This window comes from Jaculus jaculus, chromosome 9, assembly GCF_020740685.1.
Source record: "Jaculus jaculus isolate mJacJac1 chromosome 9, mJacJac1.mat.Y.cur, whole genome shotgun sequence".
Classification (NCBI taxonomy): domain Eukaryota; kingdom Metazoa; phylum Chordata; class Mammalia; order Rodentia; family Dipodidae; genus Jaculus; species Jaculus jaculus.
In genome coordinates, this window is record NC_059110.1 from 82,957,072 (window position 1) to 82,979,632 (window position 22,561).

Consider the following 22,561-nt stretch of genomic DNA (forward strand, 5'->3'; position numbering starts at 1 on the left):
TGCCCCATCCCTGTGTCCTCTGCTACTGTGAGCTCTTTCATTCCCTGCAGCTTTGAGCAGTTCTGCATCAACTACTGCAACGAGAAGCTGCAGCAGCTGTTCATCGAGCTGACGCTCAAGTCAGAGCAGGAGGAGTATGAAGCCGAGGGCATTGCGGTGTGTGCCTGCGTGAGGTGCCCTGCACACTGTGGGAAGCCGGGCATTGGAGCTGCCAGGAAAGGGCATGGGGTCCATGATTGACAATGCCTTCCTCATTCCCCACAGTGGGAGCCTGTCCAATATTTCAACAATAAGATCATCTGTGACCTGGTGGAGGAGAAGTTCAAGGGCATCATCTCCATCTTGGTGGGTCCTCTGCGCTCTTCTCAGCTTCATGTTGCAGGAAAGCCAAGAGACAATCTTCCTCCTTTCTCTTGGGGCCAGTCCTCAGGCCAAGCCAGAGCCTGGGGTTGGCCAGGGTGAGGTGAAGCGCTCGTCCAGTCTGCAAACTCCCTGGGGGACTCCCTTATGCACTGCCCCTTTGCTCTGCGTTTGTGGCTACCTGCACAGCACCCTAGAAGCTTGTGTATTCTCCACCCCCTTTACCTTGTGCCCACAGGATGAGGAATGTTTGCGTCCTGGGGAGGCCACAGACCTTACCTTCCTGGAGAAGCTGGAGGACACCATCAAGCACCATGCCCACTTCCTGACGTGAGTGGGGCTCACCTGGGACAGAGCCTTTAGAAGGCAAGGGTCCATCTACAGGGTTAACAGCAGCCACAGGCTGGAGGTGTATAGCTCAACTATAAAGGGCTTAGCCAGCATGCACAAGGCCCCCATGTGATCCCCAACACCCAAAACAAAACAACCCCCACCACAGTGAGATCACCAGGGAAAGTGCTAAGTTGGGGGAAAATATCTAAAAGACCACTGCAGGAGCATCCTCCTTACTGTTTTGTGGTTTTTTGAGTCAGGGTCTCACCCTAGCCTAGCCTGACCTGGAATTCACTATGTAGTCTCAGGGTGGCCTTGAACTCATGGTGATCCTCTGACCTCTGCCTCCCTAGTGCTGGGATTAAACATGCACCACCACCATGCCTGGCCTGCTAAGGCTTTTTTTTTTTTTTTTTTGGTTTTTCGAGGTAGTGTCTCACTCTGGTCCAGGCTGACCTAGAATTCACTCTGTCGTCTGATATACTACCTCAAAAAAGCAAAAGAAAAGTATATACAAAACTTGTGGCCTTGAACTCATGGCAATCCTCCTACCTCTGCCTCCCGAGTGCTGGGATTAAAGGCGTGCACCACCATGCCCAGCCTAAGGCTTTTTTTTAAAGCTTCCTTATTTTGGAGATTTTTTTTTTTTTTTTTTTTGAGAGAGAGAGAAAGAAGCAGACAGTGACAATATGCAAATATGCACACCAGGGCCTCCAGCCACTGCAAATGAATTCCAGGTGTATGTGCAAGCAACTTGCACATCTGGCTTACATGGGTCCTGGGGAATTGAACCTTTGTCCTTTGGCCTTGTAGGAAAACACCTTAACCACTAAGCCATCTCTCCAGTTCCTGGAATTTTCTCTTTAAAAAAACATGAAAAAGTTTTGGGCTGGAGAGATGGCTTAGCGGTTAAGGCATTTTGCCTGCAAAGCCAAAGGATCCCGGTTCCATTCTCCAGGACCCATGTAAGCCAGATGCACAAGGTGGCTCAAGCGTCTGGAGTTTGTTTGCAGTGGCTGGAGGCCCTGGCTTGCCCATTCTCTTCCTCTCTCTCTCTCTCTGCCGCTTTCTGTCTCTCAAATAAGTAAATAAAAATCTTTTTGTTTATTTATTTGAAAGAGAGAGAGAAAGACAGGCAGACAGAATGAGTACAGGCACACCAGGGCCTCCTGCCACTGCAAATGAATTCCAGGTGTATGTGCATTAGCACTGACTGGTGGCCCTGGATGCTCATTCTCTCTATCTATCTGCCTCTCCCTGTCTCAAATAAATAAATACAAATAAATGTTTTTAAGGGGCTGGAGGGATGGCTTAGTGATTAAGGAGTTTGCCTGCAAAACCAAAGGACCCAGGTTTGATTCCCCAGGACGCATGTTAGCCAGATGCACAAGACGGTGCTCATGTCTAGAGTTCATTTGCAGTGGCTGGAGGCCCTGGTGTGCCCATTCTCTCTCTCTCTCTCCCTCTCTCCCTCCCTCCCCTTCCTCTCTGTCTCTCCCTCCCTCTTTCTCTGTCAAATAAATAAATAGATAAAAGTAAAATATTAGGGGCTGGAGAGATGACTTAGCAGTTCAGTGCTTGCCTGTGAAGCCTAAGGACCCTGGTTTGAGGTTTGATTCCCCAGTACCCCCATAAGCCAGATGCACAAGGTGGTGCATGCATCTGGAGTTTGTTTGCAGTGGCTGGAGGCCCTGATGTGCCCTTATTCATATTCTCTCTCTCTCTCCCTCCCTTCCCCCCCCCCCCCGTCTCTTTGCCCCTTTCTCTCTCTCTACCTCTTTCTTTTTCTGTTGCTCTCAAATAGATAAATAATTTTTTTTAATTAGATATATATTTTTTTTAAATCCTGCCTTAGGGGAGAGAGGAAAAAGAAAGTATTTCAGCTTTTTTTAAAAAAATACTTTGTTTATATATTTATTTGAGAGAGTAGTACAGAAATAGGCAGGTAGAGAAAAAGAGAAAATAGGCATGCCAGGGCCTCCAGCCACTACAAACGAACTCCAGACACATGCACCCCCTTGTGCATCTGACTTAAGTGGGTCCTGGGGAATCAAACCTGAGGCCTTTGGCTTTGCAGACAAGCACCTTAACCACTTAGCCATCTCTCCAGCCCCTATTTCAGCTTCTGCTGCATACCCCGTGCACATGCTTTTCTAACCTATAGCAACCCAGTGAGAAGGCTTTCTTGATGTTTTCACCATTTTTTCTGAGACTTAAAATTAACTATTTGCCCAAGGTTATCTATATTGCAGAGCTAGGACTCTGTCCCAGGTTCTTGGATGCAAAAGCCCTAAGCATAGTTTTCTTTTTTTTTTTTTTAATTTTTTTATTTATTTATTTATTGAGAGCGACAGACACAGAAAGACAGATAGAGGGAGAGAGAGAGAATGGGCGCGCCAGGGCTTCCAGCCTCTGCAAACGAACTCCAGACGCATGCGCCCCCTTGTGCATCTGGCTAACGTGGCACCTGGGGAACCGAGCCTCGAACCGGGGTCCTTAGGCTTCACAGGCAAGCGCTTAACCGCTAAGCCATCTCTCCAGCCCTATAGTTTTCTTAACAGTATATGAGCTGGACATGGTGGCACACACCTTTAGTCCCAGCACTTGGGAGCTAGAGATAGGAGGATCACCACGAGTTCGAGGCCACCTGAGACTACATAGTGAATTCCAGGTTCAACCTGTGCTGGACTGATATACTACCTCAAAAAAGCCAAAGAAAAGTATATACAAAACTTGTTTCTGTTGGGTGTGGTGGCACATGCCTTTAATCCCAGCACTCAGGAGGCAGAGGCACAAGGATTGCCGTTAGTTTGAGGCCATCCTGAGACTATATAGTCAGCCTGGGCTAGCATAAGACTACCTCAAAAAAAAAAAACAAAACTTGTTTCTGACCAGGCATGGTGGCTCACACTTACAATTCTAGGACTCAGGAGGTGGAAGCAGGGGGATTGCTTTGAGTTTGGGACCAGCCTTGGTATAGCATGGGACCCTGTCTCAAAAATAAAAAATAAAAACAAGAAGAAAATTTGCCTCTTTTTTTGTTCTCTTTTAAAAGTAAAATTATTTGTAGCCGGGCGTGGTGGTGCACGCCTTTAATCACAGCACTTGGGAGGCTGAGGTAGGAGGATCGCCATGAGTTCAAGGCCACCCTGAGACTACATAGTGATTTCCAAGTCAGCCTGGACTAGAGCGAAACTCTACCTCGTAAAACCAAAAAAAAAAAAAAAAAAACCAAAAAACAAAAGTAAAATTATGTGCATGTGTATATGTATGGGCATGCCAGGAACTCTTGCCACAGCAAATGAATGCCTATCTGGCTTTATATTGGTGGCTGGGGAATTGAGCCCAGGCCAGCAGGCTTTGCAAGCAAGTACCTTTAACCTCTGAGGCATCTCCTTAGCCTCACTTTTTGTTTTTTGTTTTTTTCTTTTTTGGGGGGAGGGGCTTCGAGGTAGGGTCTTACCATTGCTTAGCCTGGGATTAAAGGTATGTGCCACCCCACCACATGCCTTTTTTTTTCCCACCCTCCCCCGAGGTAGGGTCTCGCTCTACCCCAGGCTGACCTGGAATTCACTATGTCGTCTCAGGGTGGCCTGAGCTCATGACGATCTTCCTACCCTGCCTCCCGAGTGCTGGCATTAAAGGCAGGCACCACCATGCCTGGCTTTTTTCTTTTTTTTTTGAAGCAAGGTCTCATTCTAGTCTAGGCTGCCCTATAACTCAGAAGCAGTCCTCCTATCTCAGCTTCTCAAGTATTGTATTGTAAGTACAAGCCACCATGCCCATTTTACTTACTTGTTTCTTCGTGTGTTATGGACCATGGTCTTATGCTACTCAAATGCCCATTCAGCTTTTCATGGCTGGCTGGAGAATTGAACCTGGGCTGGAAGGCTTTGCAAGCAAGTGCCTTTAACATCTGAGCCATCTCCCTAGCCCCATGCCCAGGCTTTTTGTTGTTTTGTTTTGAGACAGAGTTTCATATTATCCAAGCTGACTTCCATATCCTTGAACTACTGATCCTCCTGTCTCTGTTTCCTGAGAACTGATATTACAGGCATGAACCACCACACTTAGCTATAAAAATCTTGTCTCTGATTATAAAAATAATATTGCTCATTAGAGAAAAGTTGGAATGTGTGCAAAAGCCTCTTGTATCTCTGTCACCCAGAGGTCATCATTGTTAACAATTCAAGGCATTTCCTTCCTGCCTTTTCCTATACATTTTTTCCCCCTGTAGTCAAGAACTTAATTGTAAGGCTGGAGAGATGGCTTAGCGGTTAAAGGGCTTGCCTGCAAAGCCAAAGGACGCAGGTTCAATTCTCCAGGACCCACAGAAGCCAAATGCAGAAGGAGACTCATGCATCTGATGTTTGTTTGCAACAGCTAGAGGCCCTGGCACACCCATTCTCTCGCACTATCTGCCTTTTTCTCTCTAATAAATAAATTAATAAATAGAGTTTTTTTTAAAAAAAGAACTTATTGTATATAAGACTCAAGATAAGCTTTATCCTAAGTATTTTCCTGTAATGATCAAATAGAAAATTTCCTTCAACTCTCACTTGGGGGCTGGAGAGATATCTCAGTGGTTAAGGTGCTTGCTTGCCTGCAAAGCCTAACAACCCTTATTTGATTCCCCAGTACCCACATAAGGCCAATGCACAAAGTGGCACATGCATCTGGTTTGTGGCGGCTGGAGGCCCTAGTGCACTCATTCTCTTCTTTCTCTCTCTGTGTCTCTCTCTCTCTCCCTCCCTTCCTCTCCTTACAAATAAATAAATAAAATACTAAACAAAATTGTATCCAGGAGCAGTGGTGTATGCAATTAATCTTAGCGCTTGGGAGGGAGAGATAGGAGGATTACAGTGATTTCAAGGCCAGCCTGGGCTACAGAATGAGTTTCAGGTCAGCCAGGGCTAGAATGAGATGCTGCTTCAAAAAACAAAAGGTGGGGGAGGGGGCGGAGGGCAGGGAAGATAGCTCAGGGTTAAAGGCATGCTTGCTTGCAAAGCCTGTTAGCCCAGTTTCAATTCCCAAGCCAACCATGTAAATTGGGCACAAATACCTGGCATTTGTTTGGAGTGTCAAGAGGCCATGGCATGCGCTCGCTCGTCCTCCCTCTCTCCCTCTCTCCCTCTCTCCCTCTCTCTCTCTCTTTCACACACACACACACACACACACACACACACACACAAATAAATACACAATGTTTTTTTTGGTTTTCGAGGAAGGGTCTCACTCTAGCCGAGGCTGACCTAGAATTCACTGTGTTGTCTCAGGCTGGCTTCCTCTAAGAGTTGTAACACAAGAAGTCTCTACAGCTCTCAACCAGCTTTGTGGGGCCCTGACCAGCCTTCAGATTTTTATCATATTTGCTTGTTTATTTATTTATTTATTTATTTTTGTAATTCTAGGGAGGAACCCAAGGCCTTACACATGCTAGACCAGCACCCTCATTATAAGCTACTTCTAAGCCTAGCCTTCAGGTTTCTGCTGGGAGAACAAAGTTGTTGTAGACATCTTTGTACCTTAAATCCTTGCCTGTATCTCTGGTTAGTTTTTCAGAATCGTTCTCAAAAGTAGAAAGTAGAAGCTAGAAAGATGGCTTAGTGATTAAGGTGCTTGTCTGTAAAGCCTAATGACCAGTGTTCATTTCTCCAGTACCCATGCAAGGCCAAATGCATAAAGTAGCACATACATCTGGAGTTTTTTTTTTTTGCAGCAGCAGCTAGAGGCCTTGGTATATCCATTCTCTCCTCTCTTCTCTCTCTCTCCCTCTGCTTGTAAGTAAATAAAATGTTTTTTAAAGAGTAGACAGTGGGAGAGGAGGCTGGAGAGACGGCTTAGCAGTTAAGGCACTTGCCTGTGCAGCCTAAGGACTCAAGTTCGATTCCCCAGTACCCAAGTAAGCAACATATACAAGGTGATACATGTGACTGGAGTTCATTTGTAGTGGGTGGAGGCCCTGGCGTGCCCATTCTCTTTCTCTCTCTTTATCTTTCTCACTCAAATAAATAAAAGTAGAAAGTGGGGCTGGAGAGATGGCTTAGTGGTTGAGGCACTTGCCTATGAAGTCTAAGGAACCACATTTGACTATCCAGGTCCCACATAAGCCAGACACATAAGGCTGCACATGCACACAAGGGGGCGCACGTGTCTCGAGTTCAATTGCAGTGGCTGGAGGCCCTGGCACATCAATTCTCTCTCTCTCTCTTGCCCTCATAAAAAAAGGGAGGGAGGATATTACCATGGGATATTTTTTATAATCAGCAAAAATGTTAATAAAAATTGAGAAAAAAAAGAAGGCTAAAGCATATAAACATGCCTAAGATTTAAGTAACCTCTTGGGACAGGTTCCATTCTGAAAATGCAGTGGAAAGCTCACCACCATTTGAGCACTCAAGAAGCAGCCAGAGGTAGTTAAAGTGGTCCTGTGCCTGGCAGAGCTAAGGTTGAGGTCCATCTCCTACGTCCTGGGGCGCGTCCCTGGACAAATCTGTTCCCCTCCCTAAGCCCCAGTGATAAGTCGGCACCAGGGCTCGTGCCCCTTCTGTCTGCCACAAGACGGGCAGAATGTTGGACAATTCAGAGGCTGGCCTGCCCCTTCCTAGTTGACTATTGCGGGGGAGGGGGCATTGGAGCTTTTTATTTTTATTTATTGTTGTTGTTGTTTTGGGTCTCATTATATCCCAGACTGACCTGGAATTCACTATGTAGTCTCAGGGTGGCCTCAAACTCACAGAGATCCTCCTACCTCTGCCTACCAAGTGCTGGAATTAAAGGTGTGTGCCACCACGCCCTGCAGAATTGTCATTAAAAAAAATTTTTTTTAATTTTTAAAATTTATTTACTTGAAAGAGAAAGAGACAGAAAATGGGCACACCAGGGCCTTCAGCCACTGCAAACTCCAAATGCATGTACCACCTTGTGCATTTGGCTTTATAAGGGTCTTGGGAAATCAAACTCAGGTCCTTAGTTTTGCTGGCCTTTCTGGTCTCACTGTAACCCAGGCTGACCTGGAATTTACTATGTAGTCTCAGGCTAGCCTCGAACTCACAATGATCCTCCTACCTTAGCCTTCCAAGCGCTAAGATTAAAGACATGTGCTGCCACGCCCAATGGATTGGGGCTTTTTTGAGGCAGGATCTCACTGTAGCCCAGACTGACCTAGATCTTATTTTGTAGCCTGGGCTGGCCTAAAATTTATGGTGATCCTCCTACCTCAGCCTTGCACAGGGATTAAGGGCATAGGTCATTACACCATAGTAGCATCCGGTTGACTCTTGAAGCTTCTTCAGCAGGCAAGGGCATGCTCTAGGTCAACAGTCAGTTGTAGCTTCCTGTCTTTGTTACCCCTAGGCACAAGCTGGCTGACCAGCGGACCAGGAAATCCCTGGACCGTGGGGAGTTCCGCCTTCTGCACTACGCTGGAGAGGTGACCTACTGTGTGACTGGTGAGGATCCTGAGGCTGGGTCCCTTGGGGCAGAAAAGGGGCTCTCCCTCACCTTTTATCTGTCCTCCCTTCCCAGGGTTCCTGGATAAAAACAATGATCTTCTCTTCCGGAACTTGAAGGAGGTGAGGAGGGCTGGGATGGGCTTGGGTAGGCTGGGCCACTCACAGCTCTGTTTGCACCTCTGCCATTGTGTACAGCCCTGGCCTTCTGTTTTGCCTCACAGACCATGTGCAGCTCGAAGAACCCCATCATGAGCCAGTGCTTTGACCAGAGTGAGCTCAGTGACAAGAAGCGGCCAGAGACGGTATGGAGGCTATGAGCAATGAAGGGCCGTGTGTGACTGATCACAGACCAGAGCCGCACAGCCTGGGGGCTGGTGGTGCCTGTGAGCGCACGGGTGTGGGTGTGTGGGTGTGCATGTCACATTTGTGTGTGTCTACAAGAGGCTTCTCATGGGAGCATCTGTGCTTGTTTCCAAGTGTGCACCTCTGTGTCCACCTACCTCCAAGTGTGGGCTCCTTTGTGCCTATCTCTGTACAGATGTTTGTGTCTGTGTGTTTATGTCCACATAGGCAGCAGACATCACTCAGCACTGAAATGAGGGGCTGGAGAGGTGGCTTAGTGGTTAAAGGCACTTGCTTGGGAAACCTGCCAGGCTGGGTTCTATTCCTCAGCACCCACATAAAAAGGCTTCTCTTGGGTCAGAGTTATTTGCAGTGGCAGGAGATCCTGTCTCAAAGAAGGCGGGACACGGACAACTCTGACATTTGTATACACATGCCCACACGAAGACACACATAAATATATGCATAAAAGTTTCTGTGTGCATGTGTGTGTCATGTCACGTAGTATGTATGTGATATGTGCATGTATACACGCCCCTGTGACACAACACTTGCCTATAGTGGGGGTCGCTCACCTGTCATGACTAGAGTGGAACATCAGGTGTTCCACCCCATTGTTCTGCCTGATCCTGTCTTTGAGCCAAAGTGTCTCTTTTTTGTTAACTGCTTCTGGAGCTGGCTCTGAAAATTCTCAGGTCTCTGCTCACCTGCAGAAGTGGGCTTACAGGTGCGCTGTACACATGGGGTCTGCAGATGTGAACTGGAGGTCTCAGGCCCTTGAACTTATCCAGGAAGTACATTTAACTGCTGAACTATCCTTTCAGCCCAATACAGTAAATTTTTTAAAAAATACTTTTTAGGGGCTGGAGGATGGCTTAGCAGTTAAGGCACATGCCTGCAAAGCTTAAGGACCCTGGTTCAATTCTCCAGGTCCCACGTTAGCCAGATGCACAAGGGGGCGAATGTGTCTGGAGTTCGTTTGCAGTGCCTAGAGGCCCTGGCATGTCCATTTTCTCTCTCTTTCTCCTCTCCCTCCCTCTTTCTGTCTCTAATAAATAAATAAATAAAAGTAAAATCTTTAAAAACATATATATTTTTTAGGGGCTGGAGAGATGGCTTAGTGGTTAAGGCATTTGCCTGCAAAACCAAAGAACCTTGGTTTGATTCTCCAGGACCCACATAAGCCAGATGCACAAGGGAGTGCTTGCGTCTGGAGTTCTTTTTCAGTGGCTAAAGGCCCTGACATATGCATTCTCTCTCTCTCTCTCTCTGCTTCTTTCTCTCTCTCACTGTCACTCAAATAAATAAATAAAAATAAAGTTTAAAAAGTAATTATATATATATATTTATTTATTTAAGAGCGACAGACAGAGAGACAAAGAGGCAGAGAGAAAGAGAGAGAGAGAGAATGAGCGCCAGGGCCTCCAGCCACTGCAAACGAACTCCAGCCGCGTGCGCCCCCTTGTGCATCTGGCTAATATGGGACCTGGGGAATTGAGCCTCAAACTAGGGTTCTTAGGCTTCACAGGCAAGCGCTTAACCGCTAAGCCATCTCCAGCCCTGAATATATTTATTAAAGCTGAGCATGGTGGCCCATACCTTTAATCCCAGCACTTGGGAGGCAGAGGTAGAAGGATCATTGAGAGTTTGAGGCTACCCTGAGTCTACATAGAGAATTCCAGGTCAGCCTGAGCTAGAGTGAGACCCTACCTCGAAAAACCAAAAACTAAACAAAAAGAAAATAAAATGAAAGTCAGACATGTGACATACTTCTAGCAGGGCTGAGCCGGCTGAGGGCAGAGGCAGAGCTGTTGGGCTGAGCCAAAGGAAATCATCGCAGCTTCAGGTCGGGTGGGAGGGAGGGCCAGAATGCTGTGGGCTGACACATGCTGTGGGGTCATAGAGATATTGTGGTGCCCACCCAGGACCTTGACTCTGCTCGTGCCCACCTCACTTTCTCCCTAAGACTCCAACCCAGGCAGTATACTATACTCTGCCTAGGATGTCTACATTACCCTTCCTTGCCCAGCCTCTGCAGGATCCACTGGTTCCTATAACTACTGATCACCCAAACTGGGCCTTTGATTACCCTGTCCCCACTCCCCAGCCTTGTTCCTCTGCATTCCTGACTCAGGACAGAGATCACCTTTGCCCAGTCCCTTGGGCCAGGAACTCCATGCAGACACTGGACATTGCCTATTTCTATTGCCCAAGTACCTCTCAGCTCCCATTGTTTGGCCCTTCCTGTAACCACTGCCCCAGGTCTTTCCCTGTTAGGTCTCTCCTCAGCCAGCTAGCCTATTCCCTGGTTTCCTGGCTTCCCATCTGCCCCCATCAGTCTATCTTCCAGCATCTGTGTAGGGAAGGTCTAAAATACAGGTCTCTTTGCTACTCCTTCACTCCAAATGTCTCACGGGCTTCTCATGTCCATCAGAATAAATCCAGTCTCTGGTGACTCTCCTAAGGTACACTGCTTTTAACTCCACTTAGATCCTTGCAACTTCTTGTGTACATCAAACCTTTTCTTACCCCTCCCCTATGCCTGGACTACCTTTCTCTCCTCTCTTCCTGCCATTTCCTGCTTACCCTCATAGTCACTTTAGGTTCATTTCCAGATCTTTCCCAGAGCCCTTTACTCCGCAAACTGATAAGTTGTCCCTCGTGCTCCCGGGACCCCCAGGCACACACTCTGTCATTACTAGGACCACAGGAGACTACAAAACTTTGCTAAAGAATCTGATTCTTGCAAGGTCTGAGGTCCTTAAAGACCTCGCAGAAGTAATGGCTGGAAGCTGGAGAAATGGCTTAGTGGTTAAGGCGCTTGCCTGCAAAGCCTAAGGACCCAGGTTCGATTCTCCAGATCCCACGTAAGCCAGATGCACATGATGGCTCATGCATCTGGAGTTTGTTTGCAGTGGCTAGAGGCTCTGGTGTGCCCATTCTCTGTCTCTCTCTTGCTCCTTCTCTCTCTCCCTCTGTCTCTAATAAATAAATAATGAAATAAAATAAAAAAGAAATAATGACTGGATGTTTAGGTGTAGGACACACTTTTGAGTATAGCCCTCAAGTTCAGGAAAGATGGATAAAGAATTAACCATGAGTAGTGGTACATGCCTATAATCCTAGCACTGAAGAGGGAGAGGTAGAGGCAGGAGGATCATCACAAATTCAAGGCCAGCCTAGTCTATTGTAGCAAGTTCATGCCAATCAGGACCACATAGTGAGATCCTGTCTCAAAAAACTAAAAAGGGGGCTGGAGAGATGGCTTCGTGTTAAGGCGCTTGCCTGCAAAGCCAAAGGACCCAGGTTCGATTTCCCAGGACCCATGTAAACCAGATGCAAAGGTGGCGCATGCATCTGGAGTTTCTTTGCAATGGCTGGAGGCCCTGGTGTACTCATTCTTGCTCCTTGCTCTCTGTCTCTCCCTTTCTCTCTCCCTCTCTCAAATTAATAAAAAAAATATTGAAAAAAAAAAACTAGGGCTGTAGAGATGGTGTAGCAGTTAAGCACTTGCCTGTGAAGCCCAAGGACCCCGGTTCGAGGCTCGATTCCCCAGGACCCACATTAGCCAGATGCACAAGGGGGCACACACATCTGGAGTTCGTTTGTAGTGGCTGGAAGCCCTGGTGCACCCATTCTCTCTTTCGCTCTCTATCTGCCTCTTTCTCTCTCTGTCACTCTCAAATAAATAAATAAAAATCTTTAAAAAAAACACAAAAGAAGTTGTTTAAAAAAAAAAAAACTAAAACAGGAGCTGAGCATGGTGGTATGCATCCTTAACCCCAGCACTTGGGAAATAAAGGTAGGAGGATCACTGTGAGTTCAAGGCCAGCCTGAGACTACATAGGGAATTCCAGATTAGTCTGGGTTAGAGAAAAAGAGGGAGACCTTATCTCAGGAAAAAAAAACAAAACAACAAAAACAAAACAAAATAAAAAAAGAACAGCTAACAAAGGGCTGGAGAGATGGCTGGTACACCCATACCTCCCTGTCAGTTTCTCTTGTGTGATATACACTTTTTTTGTTTGTTTGTTTATTGTTTTTGGAGGTAGGGTCTCACTCTAGCTCAGGCTGACCTGGAATTCACTGTGTAGTCTCAGGGTGGCCTCATACTCACAGTGATCCTCCTACCTCTGCCTCCCTAGTGCTGGGATTAAAGGCGTGCACCACCATGCCTGATGAAAAGATGATGTAGAGGAAGAAATTACCTGGGCTGGAAAGATGGCTTAGCAGTTAAGGCACTTGCCTGCAAAGCCAAAGGACCCAGGTTCAAATCCCCAGGACCCACATAAGCCAGCTGCACAAGGTGGTTCATGTGTCTGGAGTTAATTTGCAGCAGCTGGAGGCCTTGGCACATCCATTCTTTCTCTTTGCCTCTTTTTGTCTCTCAAATAAATAAAAATATTTTAAAGAAATTGCCAAGACACCTGAGTAGGAGAGCTAACTTCCTGATTTCCTAAGTGATGACTCTGGCTACTTAGAACAGGCCGCTTTGCTCTACTGTAAGGAAGGAGTAGTAGTAGAAGTAAGAAGGCGTGCGCATAGGTGCCAGCTGCCTCAGCCCAACTCCTGCCAACCTCCTTTACCCTCTTGGCTTGTCAGGTGGCCACCCAGTTCAAGACAAGCCTTCTGCAGCTGGTGGAGATCCTAAAATCCAAGGAACCTGCCTATATCCGCTGTATCAAGCCTAATGATGCCAAACAGCCTGGTAAACCCTGTCCTAGGGATATGGTTACACTTCCCTGAAAGGAGGCAAGGCCAGGACATCTGGCCATGTGTCATTGAAAGCCTGCGAGCTCTTCTTTTCCCCCCAGGCCGCTTCGATGAGGTGCTTATCCGACACCAAGTCAAGTACCTGGGCCTGATGGAGAACCTGCGCGTGCGCAGGGCCGGCTTTGCCTATCGCCGCAAGTACGAGGCCTTCTTGCAGAGGTGGGTGTGCTCAGCTTGCCCGCAGCGCTTCCTGAGATCTGTGAAGTGGAGGGGGGCCACTCGTGCTTCTGGTTTAGAGGGGGGGTGCAGAGGCCCTGAGGTGCTGTGAGATCCAGGCCAGGGTCCCTTCCTTCATGCTGTAGGCCTGATGCCGATCTTGGAAGCAAGGAACACCAGGCCTGCCCAAGGCCCGGCCTTCCTGAAGCTGGAGCTACTGTGAGGGGTGTGTAAAGAGCACATTCACATGCCACCGCCAGAGATGGACAGTGTGTGAGGCGCTCAGGGGCTCTTGGAGTTCTGTAGTTAGTTGGAGGGCAGAGCCTGAGTCATCCGGGGTGTGAATTCCATCTCTGACAGGCAGGTGAGACTAGCTCAGGGGATCTTCAAAATAGGGACTCGCAGGCATGTGAGCTATGGACAAGCCAGTCAGTGCGAGTCCCTTGCAGGAACCCCGCAGAAGCTGAGGAGTATCTCCAGAGATAGTCACTGGCTAGAGTGTGGCATTTGTACTCTGTCCATCCCCAGGTATAAGTCACTGTGCCCAGAAACATGGCCCATGTGGGCAGGACGTCCCCAGGATGGGGTGGCGGTGCTGGTCAGACACCTCGGCTACAAGCCAGAAGAGTATAAGATGGGCAGGTGAGTGGGGCCCATGCCTTCTGCCCTGGGGCTGTCGGGGTGGCATCCAGAGGCTGACCATTTCTGTTCTCCCAGGAGCAAGATCTTCATCCGTTTCCCCAAGACCCTATTTGCCACAGAGGACGCCCTGGAAGTCCGACGTCAGAGTTTGGGTAAGAGGCTCACCCTCTTATCTCATGGAGGTTCTGAGGAGCTGTGAAGAAGTCACTGCCTTTGTGATCTTTCTGCAGGAAACCTCCCCTACACGTAGTCCTTTTCCTTCTTCCCAGGGCCAACCCCACCTCAGGCCATCAGCCACCCAGCCTGGCCGCTGGAGACAGACTCTGACCCCATGCCCACACTCCTCCACTCTCCTTCGCTTACACCCCTGACTCACTTGTCCTGTCAACCAGTAACTTGTTCACCTGCTCCTCATTCAGGCCTATGACTATGCCAGGCCCCCAGCTGGTGGCCCTGAGCTCTGGCCAAATGACTTTGTTTCCCAACCACAGCCACCAAGATCCAGGCAGCCTGGAAGGGCTTTCATTGGCGGCAGAAATTTCTCCGGGTGAAGCGATCAGGTTTGGAGGCCTAGGGAGTTTTGAAAGGGCAGGGTTTAGGGGTGGAGTGGGTCACCATGTTGAGACAGAGGTCAGCCATCTGTGGTCTCTACAGCCATCTGTATCCAGTCGTGGTGGCGGGGAACACTGGGCCGGAGGAAGGCAGCCAAGAGGAAGTGGGCAGCCCAGACCATCCGACGGTGAGTGCTGGGAGCCTGGGACGGGGGGGGGGGGGGGGGGAGAAGGGGCTGCAGAGCAAGGCATATGTCAGGATCCATTGCCAGGCCAGGCTTCTCATACCAGACCTGTCTCTCCTGCCACCCCCAGACTTATCCATGGCTTTATCCTGCGCCATGCACCCCGTTGCCCTGAGAACGCCTTCTTCTTGGACCATGTGCGCACCTCTTTTTTGCTTAACCTGCGACGGCAGCTGCCCCGGAATGTCCTGGACACCTCCTGGCCCACACCCCCACCTGCCCTTCGTGAGGTCTGTGCCCCCTCCCTGAGTTAGGGACATCCATCAAGCATTCAGTGGAAGGATCTGATTATCATGTGGCCAGAGGGGCAGCCAAGAAGGATCGGTAGGGAGGGGACATAGAGCTGGGCCATGAAAACCATTTTCCAGAAAGAAACCACTCAGGACATGCAGGGCTGTCAGCTGGAGGAGCTCTGCAGTGGGTGTATGTGGAGAGGTCTTCAGCAGAATGGGAGCCAGGCTGAGTAGGTGCTCTGACCCTGTTCTTCCCCACAGGCCTCAGAGCTCCTACGGGAGCTGTGCATGAAGAATATGGTGTGGAAGTACTGCCGGAGTATCAGCCCGGAGTGGAAACAGCAGGTGTGGGAGTGGGAGTCAGCCAGGACTCTGCAGGGGGGTTGGAGCAGCAGGCGTCATGAGAAGAGTATTATCCTTGGGAGGCATTTTACCCGTCTTAACCCTCAGCCCCAAGTGGAGGCCAGGCCTTTATTCAGCTTCATATAGGAAGTGCAGGCTGGAATCGGTTCCAGTAGCAAATGGAGTCATCCTGTGGGCCAGCTTGCCTTGATTGGCTGCATCTTCACTCCGATCAGTTGTTAGTGTCTGCCGTGGTTCAAGGACATTCATGGTGGCTGTGCCTTCTATTTGTCAACATGGTGTTAGCTGGTGAGGGACTTGGCCAGCGCAGATAACCTGCAGTGTTGGAGTGTTAGCAATCAGCCACCTACAAGATCCAAAGCTCAAGTTGAATCTTGTGCAGCTTCAGGATCTGATGTGGGGAATCTTTCCCAGAGTCAGGCCTGGAACTTGACAGTGTTGTCATGACTCTTGGGGGGTGAGGGCAGTGGCGGCCGATGGGAACGTTGGTAATATGGGTCAGCCTCCTGGTACAAAGACCAGCAGCGAGCAGTAAGGGAGCAGCTGGGCCTGCTACCCTGAGAGTTGCTACCCCTTTGACACTCCCTACTCCCCTTTCTTCAGCTGCAGCAAAAGGCCGTGGCTAGTGAGATCTTCAAGGGCAAGAAGGACAATTATCCCCAGAGTGTCCCCAGACTCTTCATTAGCACAAGGCTTGGTGAGTTCTCCTCTGTCTAGCCCTCAGGCCTTTCAGCACCATTGGGTCTGACCTTAGCTGGCTTTCTTCTCTACTTGGATTGCAGGCACAGAGGAGATCAGCCCCAGAGTGCTGCAGGCCTTGGGCTCTGAGCCCATCCAGGTAAGGCTCCACTGTGGCTCCAGCGAAGCAGGGCTGGATAAGGGTGGGTCAGGACCCTGCCCCGCCGCTCACACTGTGCTGCATCCCCAGTATGCTGTGCCAGTGGTGAAATATGACCGCAAGGGCTACAAACCTCGCTCCCGGCAGCTGCTGCTCACACCCAGCGCCGTGGTCATCGTGGAGGATGCCAAAGTCAAGCAGAGGATCGATTATGCTAACCTGACTGGTCAGCCAGTGTATAGGGCTATGGTGGGGAGAGGTGGGGAGCCCTGCTTTGACCTCTGTTTCCTCACCGTTGTCCTCCTCCCCCTTCAGGAATATCTGTTAGCAGCCTAAGTGACAGCCTATTCGTGCTTCATGTGCAGCGTGAGGACAATAAGCAGAAGGTGCCCCTTTAGGGCTGTGGAGGTGTGGGGGGGGAGGGTCTTCTAGCTGTAAACAGGGCATGACCACTCCTTCCATCTGGCTCCCCAGGGAGATGTGGTGCTGCAGAGTGATCACGTGATTGAGACACTGACCAAGACAGCCCTCAGTGCAGATCGTGTCAACAACATCAACATCAACCAGGGCAGGTGAGATGGATGGGGTGGTAAGTGGGCACAGCAGTGACCTACCCCAGGCACATGTCTCTAAAGTCACATCTGTCTTCCCTCCAGCATCACGTTTGCAGGGGGCCCAGGCAGGGATGGCATCATTGACTTCACACCTGGCTCAGAGCTACTCATCACCAAGGCCAAGAATGGGCATCTGGCTGTGGTGAGTGGGGCCTGCTTCCCTGTGGATAGACCTAGGACTAGGGTACAGCCCTCATTAGCCTGAACACCTCACCCACATTTTCATTCCGTACAACGCCCCCCACCATCATCCTGTTACCCACCCATAAGGACCAGGGAGGAGGAGGGCCTGCTTGGGTCCCCGTGATGGTCATTTGAGGGTCATAAAGAGGGTAGCTAAGGGATGTAGGGAAGATCCAGGGTGATGGTGTTTCACTTTGTGGGAGGAGAGGCCCACTGTGGCCAGGACAGCAGGTATTCCTGTGGGAGCGTAAGTCTCTCTAGGACCAAGGCCATCGGATTCCCTTCAGCCTGCTACCCAAGTAGCCTGTGTCTACCTGGGCCTACAGTTACCACAGCACCTGCTGACCTTCCCTCTCACCACTGGCTTCTTCCTGTGCTCCCACAGGTGGCCCCACGGCTGAATTCTCGGTGATGAAGGCACCTACTGGACTCTCCTGATCCCAGTGCTTTGCTTAGCCCCTCCTCCCCTCCCACTTACCAAAGACTCGAGCTTCCAGACAGGGATCCAGGGACACCTCAAAGCCCACCTGCAAACTCTTGCCTCCTGCTCACCCTCTTTTGAAGGAAGCAGGTGCCACGGAACTACCCCAGGAGTGGGCCAGGCCGGGCCACAGCAATAGAAAAGCGGGGACCAGAGCACACTGTGCCAGCCCCCTGCTGATGCCAAATATGCGAGTGAAGGGAATTTCAGATGAGGTTTTCTCTGAGATATTTTTGATGCTTTATAGAAAACTATTTAAAAAACAAGAAGCCATTTTCCTAACCCAAACACACTAGATGTGTTTTCCCTGACTCAAAAAGGACAAGGAATCAGCTGAGAGGTTGGGTGGTTGGGTTGTCAGGCCCTCTCTTCCCTGGCCAGGCCTCTTCTCGTTTCCTTGGCACCTTGTCTGTCTACCCACCTACCAGCACCTTTTGCAGCCCACTCTGACCTCCACGGGGACCGAGACCACCATTTCCTGTCCCCGTCTTCCTGCCTTAAGAATGCCCTTTTAGGGGCTGTGGGCTTAGCCCAGTGATAGAGCCGGTGCTAAGCATGCATGAGACCCTGGGTTTAATCCCCAGCATAAAAAGAAAGAAAAAGAAAAAAACTTTTTAATATTATCATCCCAGTCTGAGGGCATCCTGGCCTAGGGAAAGAAATCTGACATCTAATTGTACTAATGGCGTTCAGTCCCCTGGGGTTTCAGAGCTGGAGAAGAGGCCCACAGAGGGAAGTGACTTGCCCAACAAAGAGCAGGTGGATGTAACTTGGAGCAAAGCTCCACCCTCAGCACCTCTCACTGCCTCTCACAGGGACCAGGAGTCCCATAGAGCATGCGCCATATCTTAAGTGCGCATCTGGCTCCCTGACCAGCAATCACCCTTGGGGTCCATGCCTTAGGATGGATGACAAGCCCCACCTTCACATACTTTGGACCCAGTTTAAGGATGTTTTTGCATTCTTGAATTGTCTGCAGAGGCCCTGTTGCCTCTGTGGCCTGGGGGCCTGGGGAAGGGGCTGGTTTAGAGGAGCTGCAGGGCCATCACCTCTTTCTGCTGCTCCCTGCACCCCTGAGGGCTTGGAGGCCGCCCAGCTGCCTCTGCCCCTGGGGGTCTCAGCCTACTGCTGACACTTCTGCAATCCAGAGAAACACTAAATAAAGCAATATGTGTTTGCCAACATGTTCTCCTTGTTAACATTGGGAAAGGAGGGGGCTCCTAGAAGGTAACCTGGGACTTTTTCTGCAATGTTGGTCTTGATTGGCAGAGGAAGGGACAGGGCTCCCTCCCTAGGAGCCAGAGTGGGGGCAGCCAGTGTGCCCAGTGCACTTGCACTTTCTTGACTACACAAAGGCTACTCACCCTGGCCCAGGGTTCAGGGCTGTAGGCAAAGAAACATCAGCTGCTGTCCCTGGCTATGTGGCCTGGTAGGTCTGCTGGACAGAAATACAGAAATAGCTTAGCATGAGCAGTGCCAGCACTGAGGAATTGAACTGAGGTCCTTTGGCTTTGCAGGCAAATGCTTTAACCATTAAGCCACCTCTTCAGCCCTGAGGTGACTTAAAAGATTAACCTCAGCCAGGTGTTGGTAGCGCACGCCTTTGATCCCAGCACTCTGGAGGCAGAGGTAGGAGGATCACTGTGAGTTCGAGGCCACCCTGAGACTACATAACAAACTCCAGGTCAGCCTGGGCTAGAGTGAGACCCTGCCTTGAATGAATTCTGTAGCAAATGAGAAAACCAATCTAAACTGGCTTGGGCAGAAAGGCGTTCATCGGCACTGGCAAATTTACTGTCCTAAGAGGGCTGCATAGGTGCTCTGAGGAGGTTGCAAGGAACATGTCTGGGACCAGCTGTAGGCTCAACCAGCCTTCTGTGGGTGCCACTTAGTGAATCCTCTTCTGCTTGTGAGTCTCTTCCCCTATGCCCAAAATTGAAAGTTTCAGAGCTAATTCTCACTGGTATTATGTGAATAAGGCACTCTGTCCTGACTCAGTTGTAGCCAGGAAAGTACTGTGGTGAGTGAGCTCTGGATCACATTCCTGCCCTGCAGGCAGAAACAACAAACCATACCTAACAGGACCATAAAGGAAGAGGAGAGAAAGTCACAAAGAAAGCTGGGTGTGGTGGCGCACACCTTTAATCTCAACACTCAGGTGGCAGAGGTAGGAGGACTGCTGTGAGTTCGAGGCCACCCTGAGACTACATAGTGAATTCCAGGTCAGCCTCATCCTGGGCTACAGCAAGACTCCTTCTTGAAAACCCAAAATAACAAAAAGTCCCAAGTTCTTAGTTCCAGAAGTTGCTTTCCTCGGCGGCATGCAGATTCTACCATGGTATACTGCGACCACGGCCAAAAGGTGTGGAAGGTGACGGTGCAGCCCATCAACTTGAAGTTCAGCTAACTTGCAAAACAGACCTCGGGTTCAGGTGTGGACCTATGAGCAAGTGAATGTGCGGATAGAGGGTTGTCTTACTGGTTTTGATGAGTACATGAATCTCCTGTTAGATGATGCAGAAGAAATTCATTCTAAAACAAAGTCAAGGCCTGGCAGTTAAGGTGCATGCCTGTGAAGATTAAGGACCCAGATTCGATTCTCCTGGTCCCACCTAAGCCAGATGTGCATGGTGGCACATGCCTCTGGAGTTCACTTGCACTGGCTAGAGGCCCTGGTATGCCCATTCTCACTTTCTTTCTCTCTTTCCCTCTGTCTCTGTCTCTAATAAATAAATAAAAAGTTTAAAAAAAAAAAAAAACACTTTAGCCGGGCATGGCGGTGCATGCCTTTAATCCCAGCACTTCGGAGGCAGTGATAGGATCACCATGAGTTGGGGGCCACCCTGAGACTACATAGTGAATTCCAGGTCACCTGGGCCAGAGTGAGACCCTACCTTTAAAAAAGAAAAGAGAGGGCTGGAGAGATGGCTTAGCGGTTAAGCGCTTGCCTGTTAGGCCTAAGGACCCTGGTTTGAGGCTCGGTTCCCCAGGTCCCACATTAGCCAGATGCACAAGGGGGCGCACGCATCTGGAGTTTGTTTGCAGAGGCTGGAAGCCCTGGCGCGCCCATTCTCTCTCTCCCTCTATCTGTCTTTCTCTCTGTGTCTGTCGCTCTCAAATAAATAATTAATTTAAAAAATTATTAAAAAAAATAAAAGAGAGAAACCAGGCGTGGTGGCGCACATCTTTAATCCTAGCACTTGGGAGGCAGAGGTAGGAGGATCGCTGTAAGTTCGAGGCCACCCTGAGACTACATAGTGAATTCCAAGTCAGCCTGGACTAGTGTGAGACCCTACCTCAAAAAAAAAAAAAAAAAAAAAGAAGAAATCATGAAGGAAATCAATTATAGAGTCAAATGATAATGAGAACACAACATACCAAAATCTCTGGGATACAATGAAAGCAGTTCTAAGAGGTAAATTTATAGTTTTAAGTGCATATTTAAGAAATTAGAAAGGTCGCAAGTAAACGACCTAATGCTTCACCTTAAAGCCTTGGAAAAAGAAAAGGCAAACCAAAACTCAGTAGACGGGAAGAAATAATAAAGATTAGGGCAGAAATTAATGAAATAGAAACAAACAAAAAAAAAACCAATCCAAAGAATTAATGAAACAAAGCGTTGGTTCTTTGAAAGGATAAACAAGATTGATAAACCCTTAGCAAATCTGACCAAAAGAAAGAAAGAAGAGACACAAAATAAAATTAGAGATGAAAAAGGTAACACCACAACAGATGCCAGAGAAATTCAAAAAATCATAGGGACATACTATAAAAGCATATACTCCACAAAGTGAAAATCTGAAAGAAATGGATGAGTTCCTTGATTTATATGACCTGCCTAAATTAAATCAAGATGAGATTAATCACTTAAATAGATCTATAACATGCATGGAGATCCGAACAGTTATCAAAAATCTCCCAACTAAAAAAAGCCCAGTCATTTTTCCCACCTGGCAATGTAACCAGCTCTGCTCCAGCTTTTGCACCTGCCCTCATGGGCTCCACTCCTTGGAACTGTAAGCAACCTAACATTGCTGCTGGTCAGGCATCTGTTCACAGCAACAAGAAAGGGAAGGAGATTTGCACATCGGGGCTGTGAACACTGAGAAGTCAAGCTAGAGCTGAGCTGGGCACCTCCTCCCTGCTGGAGAGGGCTGTGTATCCTGTTGGAGGAGAAAAGCCATCAACAGTCTTAACCAGCAGTGGACCCTACAAGCTACACACCAACCAGCCAGATGACAGTGACCAGTAAGGAGACTCATCAAAGTACTCAGAAGTGACAACGGAGTATCCAGCGCTCAGTGGCACATCTCTGTCACCCTCCAAGGTCCAGGAACCATTTGGAAAGAGGTTGTGGAAAAAATGTAAGAGTCAAAGGAAGGGGAGCAGTCCTTACAACACAAAGTGGTTTTGATATCCTTGACCTCACAGTGGCGGATGCTGCCTGCATAACACCTGGGTGACAGGAGGAAAAGACGATGACATCCAAATAGAAGGGACAGTAGTTGGAAAGAAGAAGGATTCAGTGGAGGGGAAGTTTGGGGGGGGGAATGAAGGGAGGCATGGTGGGAAGGAATTGTGATCATGGTATATTGTTTATATTGTTTATGGAAGTTGTCAATGGAAAGTTAAAAATGTAAGAGTCAGGCTGGCTGAGGTGGTGCACGCTTTTAATCCCAGCACTCGGGAAGCTGAGGTAAGAGGATCGCTGTGAGTTTGAGGCCACCCTGAGACTACATAGAGAATCCCGGGTCAGCCTGGGCTAGAGTGAGACCCTACCTCAAAAAACAAAACAAAACAAAACAAAACAAAAAACAAGGAAGAGTCAAAGCATGAGTAGGAGTGCCTTTGTATGCTGTCTTCCAGATGCACAGTGATGGGTGTGCTTATGACCTTAAGCAGCAGTTGTTACCTGCACAATATTGGGATTATCAACATGCCATGGAGGGTTGAGGAGGGCAATTAAAAAAAAATAAGAATGGGGGTGAAAAGA

General features: G+C 48.8%; 1 protein-coding gene across 4 annotated transcripts in view; it reads left to right on the top strand.

Annotated features, from left to right (window-relative positions):
* Myo1c (myosin IC) overlaps positions 1–18,750 on the top strand; it is a 31,105-nt gene extending 12,355 nt beyond the window's left edge. For all 4 annotated transcript variants that reach the window (XM_004667860.2, XM_004667859.2, XM_045158228.1 and 1 more), the window contains exons 12-32: positions 51–156; positions 265–345; positions 599–690; positions 8,050–8,144; positions 8,221–8,267; positions 8,369–8,449; positions 13,092–13,197; positions 13,304–13,421; positions 13,947–14,060; positions 14,136–14,212; positions 14,552–14,620; positions 14,715–14,799; positions 14,927–15,086; positions 15,351–15,434; positions 16,056–16,149; positions 16,235–16,290; positions 16,381–16,516; positions 16,606–16,676; positions 16,765–16,862; positions 16,947–17,046; positions 17,473–18,750. In XM_004667860.2, the coding sequence (XP_004667917.1) occupies positions 51–156; positions 265–345; positions 599–690; positions 8,050–8,144; positions 8,221–8,267; positions 8,369–8,449; positions 13,092–13,197; positions 13,304–13,421; positions 13,947–14,060; positions 14,136–14,212; positions 14,552–14,620; positions 14,715–14,799; positions 14,927–15,086; positions 15,351–15,434; positions 16,056–16,149; positions 16,235–16,290; positions 16,381–16,516; positions 16,606–16,676; positions 16,765–16,862; positions 16,947–17,046; positions 17,473–17,499 (1,897 nt within the window). In that variant the 3' untranslated portion in view covers positions 17,500–18,750. The remainder of the gene's footprint in view (positions 1–50; positions 157–264; positions 346–598; positions 691–8,049; positions 8,145–8,220; positions 8,268–8,368; positions 8,450–13,091; positions 13,198–13,303; positions 13,422–13,946; positions 14,061–14,135; positions 14,213–14,551; positions 14,621–14,714; positions 14,800–14,926; positions 15,087–15,350; positions 15,435–16,055; positions 16,150–16,234; positions 16,291–16,380; positions 16,517–16,605; positions 16,677–16,764; positions 16,863–16,946; positions 17,047–17,472) is intronic.
* Positions 18,751–22,561: the final 3,811 nt, after the last annotated feature.